This window comes from Argiope bruennichi, chromosome 2, assembly GCF_947563725.1.
Source record: "Argiope bruennichi chromosome 2, qqArgBrue1.1, whole genome shotgun sequence".
Lineage (NCBI taxonomy): Eukaryota > Metazoa > Arthropoda > Arachnida > Araneae > Araneidae > Argiope > Argiope bruennichi.
In genome coordinates this window covers 7,990,267-8,004,327 of record NC_079152.1, presented here as the reverse complement: position 1 = coordinate 8,004,327, position 14,061 = coordinate 7,990,267, and the positions used below count along the sequence as shown (strand labels likewise).

Sequence of the window (14,061 nt, the reverse complement as noted above, 5' to 3'; positions counted from 1 at the left end):
TCCGACACTAGAAGTTGCAATGTGAAATGCAGAAAAATTCCAATTTAGGTATCCATTCAAAAGTGTGACATGGAAAAATTATTCAAAACCACAAAAATATTAAACTCATATTCGTACTCGAACATAAGCGTACATATATATATATATATATATATCCTCCAATATATTTTAAGCCTGAAATGGAGGAAAAAAAATGGTTTATGATAAATTGGCTCATTTAGGGTAGAAAAATGAAATTTAGATAGAGAAATGAAAATGAATCTAAATTATATTGGCTCAAATCTCTACTAATAATAGAGAAAGTGTGCATTGCATAGAAAGTTGGTATTGCGTAGGCCAGACCGTTTACCCAAAAACTACCAAATGTAGTACAAATATATTTTGGAGAGTAACTAATTAATTAAAAAGAAGCACAATATTGGCGTTTTTCCACGACGATTTCCGAAAACATTATTACATAAAAATGATTTTTACATCATCTTAAAACACAAAAAATCGTCTTGCAAATGACACCCATTTAATTGTAGCGCGGAATTTTATAATTTTAAATAATCTTTATCATTGTTGCAGTGACAGTCACTGTTTTCATTGTTCATTCAATTATTCAGTTCCCTGATTATTTTTTTTCGGTATTTCGTTTCGTGTAGAAAGTGAGTTTATCATCTGTGCTGTTTACACGCGGAATAACAAAGGAAGTCCCAACACCGCGAAAGACGAAGAATTAAAAATTAGAAGATAAATTACCTGATAGTTACATTTTTCATGGCATTGTGATGAGGAGGATTAGTGTACACAAAAAGATGAAAAGCTATCAACCCTAGGACTACTAACGGAATATACACATTCCATAGACGTTTCAAAATTAGTTCTAATAATTCTTAGTAAAATTTATTTTTTGGGGGGTGTTATTTGAACGTTATGTTTTAACATTTGGCTAAAATATTATTTAAAAAGGAAAAAAAAATAAAATCGAATAAATGTGTTTTATACAGAATCTACTCTTTTCACTTGCGTAGAAAAATGAAGAGAAAAAGATGTAAAAAAAAATCGTTGTCAAAAATTTAAAATAACACGACTTTAATGTCTGTCAAAAATTGTGGCTTCGAAATAGTTCGGAATAATAAATTATTCAATGATAGAAATGAAACACACCTGGCGAACAAGATAGTCACCGGAGATGTCAAATATAACATTTATTATTTTTTTATTCGTATCTTCTAATATTTTCACGTTCAAGTAATTTTCTTTTCAACTATGTGCTTTACTTAATGTTACACAGAAAACAGTAGTTATTTATTCAATAATAATTAATACCAAAACAATTTTGATACGAAAAAAGTTATTCACAATTTCTTTTTTCGAATGAACGAATCCTGATTTTTTTTTTCGACTACACGTCATCGTCATCTTTATTCATCGTAATTATCTACATGGATGAAACAAACTAATTATTAAACTACCTAATAGAGCAATTATAAAATAATTATTATTAATGAAAATATACGAACAAACGTTAAAACATGCGAATTTATTTTAAAATATAATACTTACAAATACGAATGCCTCATACTTTTAAAGGTCCTCAAGAAACTCAGTGCCCATAATGGACTACATTTTTGTATTATTATGTGCAGAAAACACTGTTAGAGAAGTGTTAGCAGAACATTTGGATCACAATTCACACCCAAGTACAGCACGCGCACACACATGCATTCCAAATTACATTTTGGTCATATGTACGATAGTCTTTATTCGCGAAGCGTTTGTATAAAGTAAAACATTAAATATACGTTTAGGATCTATAAAAAATTCATTGAAACCACATTCTTTTCTTATTATGTACTGCAATCTCTAATTACGAAGTGTTAGCAGAAAATAAAACAAACCTATGCATTTGAAATCTAGAAATTATAAAACACGTGTTGTAGAGTACATTTTTATCTTATTATGTATTGTAATCAATATTAGATAGGCGTTAAAAAAATAAAACAAAAACTGTATATTTAAAGTCAAGAATTTATAAAAATTTATTGTAGACTACATTTTAATCATATTATTTGTTGCAATCTTTATTAGCGAGGTTCTAAGTGAAAATAAAACAAAACTTGTATATTTGAAATCTAGCATTTATAAAAATTTATTGTAGACTACATTTTAATCATATTATTTGTTGCAATCTTTATTAGTGAGGTGTTAGCAGGAAATAAGTTGTACATTAAGGTTTCTACAGAGCAGAAGATAACAAAAATTGTGCTTTCCACAAAGCCTTTGCCAGCAATAAGATAAACTATTCAATACAGGATAAATTAAATACAGATTTCAAATCATTTTTATTTTTGTTTAAGCACAAAGAACTTGTTTTTATCACCTCATACGACAGATTCATCTCTGACATTTTTATCAAAATAGGTAATATCTATATATATATATATATAATATTTATATATAATTAATGGGTTCATTTACATTTTTCACAACCATTATCATGCAAAATTTGTGTAAGGGTCATAGAATAAAAATAGAGAAATCTAAGCAGTTTCTGGTGATAAAATACACCACAATGATATAAACAGAGTCAATTTTAATGCACCTGCAAATTTGAACTGAAGTAATTTACCAGAATCTCACTAGATGTCACCACAAATGCTTGTATTTAAAGATGTGTGTGTGAGAGAGAGAAGGGAGTAGTGCAATTTCCACTCCTTATCAAAATGTCTTCCAAACCATCATACTTAGTCGAGGATCTACTTATAATAATTGTTATTTAAACGGGGAAAATAAACATTATTTCTATGGAAGTGCTCTTCAACATAACAAAACACTTATCTATGGCATTAAAAGTAAATTCTATATCATGCTTTGGAAAAAAAAATTAATATACAAAATTTATTTAAATGAAAACAAAAGTTAAATAAGCATGCTATTTTTAAAGATTTTTCTTCAAAGTGCAATATTTAATGGTCTGAAAAAAAAAAAGAAACTACTTTAAGATTTGGAACACAATTTATATATTGTTATAAGCCAGTGTTTTCTTGATACAGTGGCCGACCACATGCTTCACCAATTATTAATCCATGCAATTTTTATTTTTTTGGATCATATGAAAGATTTGGTTTACAAGATGAAGTTAAATGAACTGAACCAAACTGAATTATTCTGAAGCCTATAAAAACCCAATTAAATCTATATCTGACAATTTTTTGATGAGGTTGCGACAATATGTTACCACTGAAATTCTGAACTCGAAAACTTAACCTATTGAATTATTTTTCCACACTCCTTTTAATAAAAATAGTTAGTAGTATCGACAATGATTCAACAATTATTTCAGTTCATAATTGTAGGTTAATTAAAAAACACATTGTTTTAGAGCAACAAGTGTTTGCAAAACTCATGTAAAGAAAGAAGAAATATATATTTAAATCATAATATGCTTAGCTTCAATGTAATTTAATTTATTTTATTTCTAAGAAAAGTCAAAAGACATAATATATACCAGCAATAAAATAGAGATATATTCTTAATAACTGAAAGCACCTATATTCTGTTTAAATAAATTTGACAAAAGCAATCTGTGAATCAAAAATTAAATCAGTTTTTAGATATTACAATTTCTAAACATTTATGCAACATGTTATTTAAAAAGAAAAAAAAAAATGTTTCAAATAATTTTACTTTAAGATTTGAAAAAAAAAAAAAAAAAAAAAAAAAGAACTGTTACACAAAATTTATTTAACTAAAGTGCACGTTATGCATATGCTATTTAAAAAGAATTTTAGTTTATATAACTCTCTTATAAAGCTTGTGATCAAAAAAGGCTAACAAAGAAATAATTTAATTGAAATGTAACATGCATTAATGCATTTCTTAAAAAAAAAAAAAAAAAAAAAAAAAATGCTCCAAAGAACTATATTTTAAGGCTTAAAAAATTTTCTATGCAAGGTTTGGTGAAAGAATTTTAAGATTTGAAATAATAAAATGTTATATTTCAAGGTTTGAAAAAAACTTCTTACACAAAATTTATTTAAATGAAATACATAAATTATATAATATGTTATTCTAAAAGATTTTGTTTCAAAGAATTCTAATCTTTTAAAAATGTCTGTACATGTTCTACATTAAAAATAGAATTTCTTAGCTGAAATGCAATAAATATTTATTTGTTTATAACAAATACTTTCAGTACAATTGACACAATAATAAACACTGTCAACAATCTATGCAATAAATATAGGAGGGGGAAAAACATCATTAACATACCTATAAAGGAAAGGGAATTATTGCATTCCTTGAGAAAAGTGGTAATTTGATTTACTAATGGATTGATTATTTCACATTAAGTTGTTTTGGAATGCAGTGAAGGAGATATCAACAAAAATACGATAAAATTTGTAGATTTAACTATGTCAAAAATTGATTAAAAGTAGATTTTTGTATATTTTAAAGCAAATCTTTAATCTACAATTTTAGGAAAAAACTTTTTTTTTTCTATTATCTTCTCCAAACAATATGTATTTGAATATTTGTCAAAGAATTGTATTCTGTAATTTTATCCAAATATGCAGATTTTAATAAAATAATGCATAAATAAAATTTTACCGGAATTTCATTAAAAATTTTTCAAATGCAAATTTTGAAACCATATTCATTCAAAATTAACATACAATAAGGAAGCTAAAGTGGACAGAAATAAAATATGGTATTGCAGAATATGATCTATAGAGGTAAGAATATTTTATAATAAAATAATTCAGGACATTTATTCACTGATAAACAACTCACTGTGACTATATATATATATAATATTTTATTAAAGATAAAACGTTTTAACACATAATTTATTGCATGAATCAACAGCTAGTTTACACACTTGCAACTGAAAAGTTTTAATTTCATAAAATTTAATTCATTTTCAGTAAGGGAATGCAATAGTAATAGTAATGTACAAGGTGGTAAGTATCATAAATGCAATAATATAAAATTTGCAACTATATAAAGTGGTTAGACTTAAAATTACGGTACAGAAGCCAAAATTAATATTTTTTCTTCTTCAAGTTATAATTTGACAATTCAAAACACCTCAATAGGAAATTCATGTTGGCAGGAATTTTGATGGTTTCACATGTTTCACATGCTTATTAATGAGAATACAACTTAATCTTTTTGTCTAACCCATAAAAAACGTCCAAATAATTAAATAAAAACTATGCAGTATCTGATATAAATTTATTATTTCATTATCATTATAAAAATTACAACTGAATCAAATCATGTAGTTTTTTTTTTTTTTTTTAATATTACTAAAATAGACTTTACATGCATTTAACAGAAAAAATTACGGACATATGACAAATGTAATTTTTATTTTTGAAACTGAATTTTTCTGAAATGAAACTTTTTTTTTTTTGCCACCAATCTAGGCAATGCAGTCAATTGGCCGTGGCACTGTATCATGATCCTAAGTCTAATCAGAAAGAAATTTATTTGTATTAACGACATAGAAAAAAATATAAATGCAAAATCATTTTGCATGACATGCAATTTAAAATGCATAAAAAGCATAATTAAAATCCTTCATTGGTCCAATTTTACAGGATTCAAAATAATAATACAGATGCGAAGCTTTAAGAGCGACTTGATTCAATATATGCTCTTGCAATAGTCAAATTTAAAATAAACACGGAAAAAAATGGATATTCCTTCATACGTTTAGCACTTCAGGATTTTAGTAAATTCAAAAACAGTTCCGAATGATAATTTTTTGTCTACAATCAATGTGAAAACAAAACAAAACAAGCAACAAAAACAAAATTTTAGAGGAAAAATGTTAGAGAAGAAATGAGTGCAACTGCAGAACACAAGTTTGTTTTGCATGACACTATTACAATTGTTAACAATGGTATTAATGTTGCCAGGTGTAGCAAATTTAGGTATATTTTTAGAAAGATAAATTATATTTTTCTTTTTAAAATGTAACGACATATTGTTTAATAATGTTTAAAAAATTAACAAAGCATCTGTTCAATATTTTCACATTCTCTTTTGTTTAATAAGTTCTTCTGAAAATTTATCGGAAATTCAGAAGAAAAAAAGTTAAAATAAGATATTCATATCTATATAAACACACTTATAATTATTACATTCCGACAACTGTATCAGGTAGGAACAGAAACACAATTAACGTTAGAATTAAAATAACAGTATGGTTGCAAAAAGTGAAATTTTTTTCAAGCGATAACTCGCCAACAGAATGCCAATCGTAACCTTGCAAACTATTTTCTGCAGGACAGATTGCTGAGCGTTTTAAAGGGTGGTGAATGCTTCGTGAGACGAGACCGTAATTTTAAGTCTAATATTATAAACAACAGTTAAATTTATATAAAATTATTATTTCATAAAGTACTAATAACTAATCTGTAAATAAGCAAAAGCAGTGAAGAGTCTAGTGTACAAAACAGTTGAATCAACAAAACGTGTCTATGCTAAACAAAAACTAAGGTATCTTCTTTCGGTAATTTTTGGGAGCAAGGGTCATTTAAATATATTCTACGCCTCATTGAAAATACAAGGGTTGGCAGCTCAATAATGGCAACGATATAATTACAGCCAATGCAGCTTCTGTTCTAGTTTGAAGCATTTATATTCCTTGGCCCCAGTTTGTTTCCAGCGATTGGAAGCCATAGAATACCAATTCAGTCGATGATTCAGGTGGAGCGGTTTGTAGCTTCAGGAATCTCTAGAACAGCTCTGTAACAACCCATAACATTTCTTTTCTTTCTTGATCCTAGTGGTTACTAAGCTTAGAGCTAGCTCCCTCTGATATGACACCAAACAGTACTCTTTTCGTCACCGACCTCGGAGGAGCGACATGCCAGTATCTCTTTTCTAACGTATTTCCCGTTTTAAAAGTAAGCCTTGATTATTTAATCTTTGGCCTCTATGGACTTGATTGGCCTTTTTGCGGATAGCCAGTCGGTGGAAAGAGCTTTTAAAATGGTGAAAACGTACTTCGTCGTCCGCGTTCTTTCGTTTAGCCTTGTAATTGGTCTAATGTTCCGGCTTTTTTTTTTTTTTTTTTGATTCAATAAAAGTATTGACATCAAAGGAAAAAGAACCTCTTTTAAGGTTCAAGCAGGCAAGAAAGAAAGTGACCTTATCAAAAGCCTAACAGTTTATGACATTTTAATAAAACATGGGCTTTTTGCAGTTACTATCATTATGGAGATAAGTCTCTGATAGGGTCAAGTGCTCCATTAAATCGGAAGAAAGAACTGCTTGCCAAAAACCCCGTTGCCATTTTTAAGAGATTCTTAAGGCGACATACAGCTCTCTACAAACCATTAGCAGATCTGTGTTTGTTACAAATATTCTACAATTTTCTCATCGCTGGAATCAAGTTGTGTACAGTAATGGTGACTCCACCGAAACGTTTCAAGCTGCCATCGTTTGAAAGTGATTCTACAGGGTGTCCTAATAGATCATTTCTAAACTGTTATGTAACAGCACATAATTCCACTTTGAATAATGCTCTAAATGGCGCAAAAAATGTCACAAACTTCATAAAATGTAACTGAAAAAAATTATAAAATCTAAATTTTTATACAATTCCTAGATTCTGTTATGCATGATTAGTAAAACTTTCTTCACGCGCTAATATTTTAGACTAGAAAAGTTCAATTCTAACTGAACTAAGACTAATGAGTTATAAAGTTTTGAGTGTCACTTTGCCTCGAAATGACAATGAATCGATCTAAAATAATGAAATACAAAACTTCATCATTTGGTTACAAGAGTGAAACTTAAGTAATGAAAGGGGGGAAAGTAATCAGTTAAAGAAAATTTTAATATACCGGGAAAACTTTACTAAACAGAAGTAAAATCACTGGAGGGGGGGGGGGGAAGGGCTCAGCATAAAAATTTAGATTTCGTAATATTTCCCATAACAATCGGAAAAAGCTACATACAATTGGATTATTTCCTGATTAAAACCTTTTTCGCATGAAACTAGATACCGTCTCAAACTGTTTGGAAATTAGCTATCCAGCATGGACACTCCTTATAGTTGCTTCTATTAAATTTCTAACCCTTGTATTTCGTAAGTGTTACAGTTTTAAAACGGTGTTACTCATGTCACTGCTCAACAACTGCACTTATTGCAAAACAAAACAAAACAAAAAGAATAATAACACTTTGCGTCGGGTCCGGTCAAAACAAAACACCTGGCAACATCAGTCGAGCGACATCTGCCCCTTATATCTTGTAGCCGACCTCGTGAGCCTTCTTCACTATGGCCAGTTTAGAATTATCGTCCTCCACCGGCAAATCCCTGTAGGGAGCCTCACGAGTCCCGTGGACCATTAGGGTCCACTCTTTTATAAATCCAGTCTGGGGGACTTGGCTGTCGAATCGGACCTCCAGGGTCCACCGACCTCTTGGTCCCTCCCCCCAGGTGTGCGTCGTCATGAAGGGCCATTTGGTGAATCCGTCGTATTGGTCATCGTCGTTCGGACGCTTATTCAGTATCATGGACCTGAAAAAGAAAGAATTATTCTCGTAAAATATACAAGGGGGGGGGACAAGTTCCGTTAAGGAATAAAGAAAGGACATTAATTATTAGAAAAACAATTTTACTACATAATTACATAATACAATTGTTGAAGCATTTATCATAGCAAGACACGAGTCTTCTCATAGAAAGATGTCGCCTGAGATGATGCACCAATGGACGGGAAATATAAGGAAAATGCACTGGCAGTGCCGCAATGATAAACTTTAATTCCCTTTCATCCTTCGTAAACAAAACCATCATACATCACAGACACCCGCTCACTTTTTTTTCATCGTAAACACTTCTAAGCCCTACATTGACACTTCGCACCCCCTCTTTACTATCGAATAAATATTTTTAATCCAATTATTATTATATCCTACTTTACAAATTTATCCGTGAATTTCAATTGGTTTTGTGTTCCTAGTATCAAGAAAGCGGATGGTAAAACGTATTTACACGGGATATTCATGCTTTTTTTTAAAGAAAAACATTTTAAATGCTCAGCATAGCGCCGGCGCAATACTCAAGTATCTAAAAATAATTTCTACTATTTGCAAAACACTCAGCAAACACAAGGCGTGTGTGTGGCACTCCTGTTGCAAAAATTGAAAACGGAACATAGTTTCTGGATATTGAATAAAAGGAAAAGAATGTTTACTAATACAGACGGATGCGTCAGAGCAATATGAAAGTGAATTTGAGCCAAATAACAAGAGAAGACGAAGAGAGCAGTGGCGAATAATAATGATACAATTCTCAAACAAAAATATGTTTGCGCCCAAACATTTGAAACGAGATTATAAACTGATCGACGCCCGCCCGTTTGACTGTCACATCAGATGGCTTCTTCATTGACGCTGCAAATAAAACTCTCTGTACGGAAATATAACTAAAATGTTTTGAAAACGAAGGGGAGGGGGATCGAATGATTTTAGGAGGGGGTACAGTTTTGTTTCTGTAATGAACCAGCCACCACTGAAGTGATCGTTTTATCAGCTTTCATTTTAACCAATGCCTTGTTTAATTAAAAATTTGGTACTATTCCATTTATAGGCTTAAATATGGGTGCGATTCCACTGTCGTCGTCACAGTGAGAACCTCCGCCTTACCTGGTGCCCATGGGCGATATCAAGAAGAGGGTCACATCTCCCCGTCGACTGGCATTCAGAGTGATAATAGCCTGAACGTGCTCCAGGTAGTTCACCTCTGTCTCTGTGCCCGCGCAGGCGTCTGTGTCGATGTAGATTTGAGTACTGGCGTTAGTCAGGATCCGGCTGTGGGGAGAGAAAAGAAAGGCTTAACATTACTCACAGAAAAACAGGGGAGTGTCCTTCCTCCCATCTTCTCGCATTCGGTTGATTTCTTTTTTTTTTTCCTTTTTTCAAAAGTCTGTATCACAGTGGAAGTGCCAAAAAACCGGAAGTGAGTCACATCTAGATGATGGAGCAAACACGTGGAAATCGATATCAACGGCGGGGGAGGAGGGTCTTTTCTCAACTTAGAAATATACTGATAAAATACGGTACGTTTTGTGCTTCGTATTGCAATGAAGAAAACCGTGCATTTTTAAAGTTCTCCTTTATTGTGACGTAGTGAGAAAAAATAGCGCCCGGGGGGCATATTGTATAAGTGCACATTTATCTTGCAAAGGGGGACGGTATCCTAAATTTCAATCAATTAGAACTTCAGATTTGTATGACGCAATTTTCATACGACGCAGAGTTAACTCAATAGCTGATTTCAGATGTATATCTGGATCTAATATTAACACGAGCGAAATCAGGCATTTTAAAACAAGGAGGTAATAAATAGTGTGTGGAGATTTAATTACAGTTGGATCTATCTTCGATACAAAATAGAATCTTCTCGCATCGATTGGCTAATAATGATTTTAAGTCATCTTAAATCAATGTCTTATGATGGATGCTAACAATTTCACCTGTATCGTTAGAAGAATACTAAATATGATGCCTACAGATAAAGAATCAACCAAGTCTCATGAGAAAGCGTTACACTTTTTAACAAATTTAATCGTTCCGCTAAGACCTTGTGCACTAGAAAGTCGTTTCCATTTAAAACACAACATAATATGCTTTAGTAACCGCAAACTGGAATTAACGATACGATGAAACATGATGTCTGCAATGAAACATAATCACTGACGATAAAATTGTATTAAGATGGACATTTCGGTTTGCATTAAAAAAATGGCTGAAATGCCAACAGCAACATCATGTTAGAGTTCATTCAGTCTCGCTCCGCCCCTCTGAACACTTATCGATAGAGCGATGGGTTGGTATTAAGAATACCGTCCCCAGCTGCAAAATGAATATGTACTTAGGAAATATATGCCTGAAGCATATGATTCTATTTCACCCCAAGTCGTTGTTAGTGGCTTTCAAAGTATAAAGGTGCCCGGGGCATGGCATTATTTTTTCCTCGCATTTCTCTTTAAAAAACGTCATTAAAGCAATAACGCTCTGTCTGTTCGGCACTTAGTGTATAAATATATTCCTCCTGGCCGGTACGACATGAGGAATATATTCTTTTCGAAAGACAGAGGTCACGATTCGTTAAAAATTTACGCTTTTAGTCACATGACCACAACTGTATTTTCATTTAACAAAATTGTTGCATTCATATACACACGCTTTACACTTTTTGTGATAATTCAAAGTGATTACATTCATATACATGCGAAACTACAGATTAATTAGATGTGTACCTCTTTCAAAATTAGATATTGAGGATAAAAATCACAACGCCAAATGCCATCTAACAAGTTTCAAGCATTTTTTAATGTGCACGCAAGTACATGGACGTACAGTCAAAATACGAATTCAGTTATTATTATTTTTATATTCAGATGTCGAAGAGGGTTGAATCATCCTGATGTTGAAGTCCTAACCTGGGTAAGAAAAGAAATTGAAGCCAAATTTCTGCAATAGGAATTTTAAGATATTACTTCAGCGAAAATTTGTAACTTTTTAACGCAATTTATGAACAGGATTCACCAAAATAAAACTGAATCTTTCATTTGGAAATCTCTAAAGACATGAAAATAAATTTTCCTTATAAATTATTAATATAGGAAGTATTTGCTGGCATGTACATGTTCACTAAATCACAGAATTTGTACCATCTCATAATATAAATCAGATAAATACAAAATTTTTATAAAATCAAGTGGCAAACCTTAAGCATAAGTCAGGCGAAAGAAAATAAGCCATTTCTAAAGAAGAGTAAAGGATTCTTTGGATAGAGAACATTTGATGCTGTGCATAATGCATGATTAATGGAATACAAATTTACAGTACATAGCAGCCTACTTGCATATTCATCATCGTATTATATGTCCCTTAAAGCATTGTCAGATAGGATAGTGATAAATAGGATGTAGGTCTCAACAAATCTTTGGCAATCTGAAGCAATCGTGCAACTGTTTGAATTTGTATTCTAATAATCCTGTTCATCTTTTTCTTGTACTGAATTTACTGGTATAAAGCACCTATTTGTGTTTCCCATTCTATGCTCTATTATAAAAATGTTTTGTTTCTGCATATTTGGTCTAAGCTTAAAGTTTGGATAAACACTTTTGAAACACACTGCATACTCATTCAAATAGCATGCTGTGCACCAAGGCCACTGAATCAAAAACCCACGAACATTTATGCAAATGCACCTAACAGGCAAAGTTATGCAAAATGTCTACTGAGTCCCACCAAGGTTCTGGCAGTGTGCATGATATGGGGCATATTATGCTGATTTGGCATTGGTTTCCCTGTTGCTTTTGGGAGTCAAGTACCTTCCAAGAAGAAGCTGAATATCCCTGTTGATTATTTCTGCTTAAAAGTGTTACATTTTAATCTGCCTCTTTCGTGGATGACAATATAATCATCTAACAAGAAGGAGCTGTTCAACAATGACTCCACTTTAAAATTGTTCAGCATGACTTTGAATTCCAACATCTACTCTGGCTGAATCAACTCTGCATATTTTGAATCCCCTACGTTTCATATTGGTGGTTATAAGTTATCCCAAAAGAATCATTGAAAAATTGTGAAGTAAATAGCAAAAATTAATTGTATTAATGAATTCTCTAATAAGCGATTGTTATTTTAGTTTTTGAAAACGTTAATGCATAGCAGTATTTGCAATCTTAGGATTTAAAAAATGCTTTTTCGAAAAACTTTGTCAAAAGAAAGTTAAAATTAAAAACTTAGTCTCCATTAACCTAGTTTTTGATTATTCGAGGTAATTACGGTTTTATGATAATCGAGAGTTTTATCCAATCTAAACGCAGAAGATAGACAAAACTGATATGATCTCACTATTTATTGTCATTAAACATCTACTCACTGTAACTTGATTACTTAAGTGTCAGATGCAATAGACAGTAAGTAAATATCTAATGATAAAAAAAAAAAAAAAAAAAAATTCAGAGAGATATTATAAAAGTATATCACATGCCAGTCATTAAAGTATATCACATGCTGGTCATTACAAGTCACAACAAAATGAAAGTAAATAGACATGTCTATTGACTATTATTAGTGATAAGTCAAGTTTACATACTGTGGTGTTTTGACTGTTCCTGCTTCGCAATGATACCTCGCTGGAACTGTCTTCCAAATCTTAGCCAAAGCCACCATAGCTCCAGCATCCAGGACACCAAATCCAAACAAGTGATTGAATTCCAAGCCAACCCCATTCATGTTCCAGTGGAAACGGCCCTTGCTGTCATACAGGGAATTCCTTTTGGAAGTCAGCACAGTTAAGTGCTGGACATCTCTCCAGGTAAGATTTGGACTAAAAGGAGAAAATAATTGCTTTATTTGGTGGTTCATAATATATCAAATCCCCCCCAAAATTAAGATATATTCCATAAAGTTTTGAGTAGAAATATATATTCTATTGTCTTTGATCTTGCCCAATGAATCAGTTGAACACAAAGCACTTTAAACTTAAAAGAGATTATCCATCAATTTCTGATTTTGTCTTGTGTTCATTTTTGAAAAAGGATTTTCCTTTTATTAAATAATATAATTTCAAGAAAAATAAATTTCTTTAAAAATAATATAATTTCAAGTTTTTTTAAGTCCAGCAATTACTGAAGATTTTTATTCATTTTATTAACTACATATATATACATTAATGCAATGAAACATCTTGGAGATAAGTTAAAATTTAATTAAAAATCATGGGCAGCAAATATGATTTTATAATATTCAATGCAAGAGGGTTCATTTTAATTGTTCATGATACCATTAAATGAAACAATGCAATATCTACTTACTTTGCATCTAAAGCTAGTGCAAATACTCCTGCGGCTTCAGGAGCTGCTGCAGATGTCCCAGAGTGAGTTTTTGTACATTTTCCATATAGATCTGTAGTGGCCTAAGAAATAAAAATGAAAGAATATATTTGTCTCATGATCAAACATACTTCATCATGTTTCACGATTTATCATGATCAAATGTACATTCTCATGATCCATGATGAACTTAGAA

At 31.3% G+C, this 14,061-nt stretch overlaps 1 protein-coding gene across 1 annotated transcript in view; it reads right to left on the bottom strand.

The window, feature by feature from the left end:
- Positions 1–4,106: 4,106 nt before the first annotated feature.
- LOC129956628 (neuroendocrine convertase 2-like) overlaps positions 4,107–14,061 on the bottom strand; it is a 316,381-nt gene continuing 306,426 nt past the window's right edge. Inside the window, exons 10-13 of the mRNA XM_056068563.1 lie at positions 13,848–13,948; positions 13,127–13,360; positions 9,661–9,825; positions 4,107–8,530 (exon numbers count right to left, since the gene is read on the bottom strand). Coding sequence (XP_055924538.1) covers positions 8,251–8,530; positions 9,661–9,825; positions 13,127–13,360; positions 13,848–13,948 — 780 coding nt within the window. The 3' untranslated portion in view covers positions 4,107–8,250. The remainder of the gene's footprint in view (positions 8,531–9,660; positions 9,826–13,126; positions 13,361–13,847; positions 13,949–14,061) is intronic.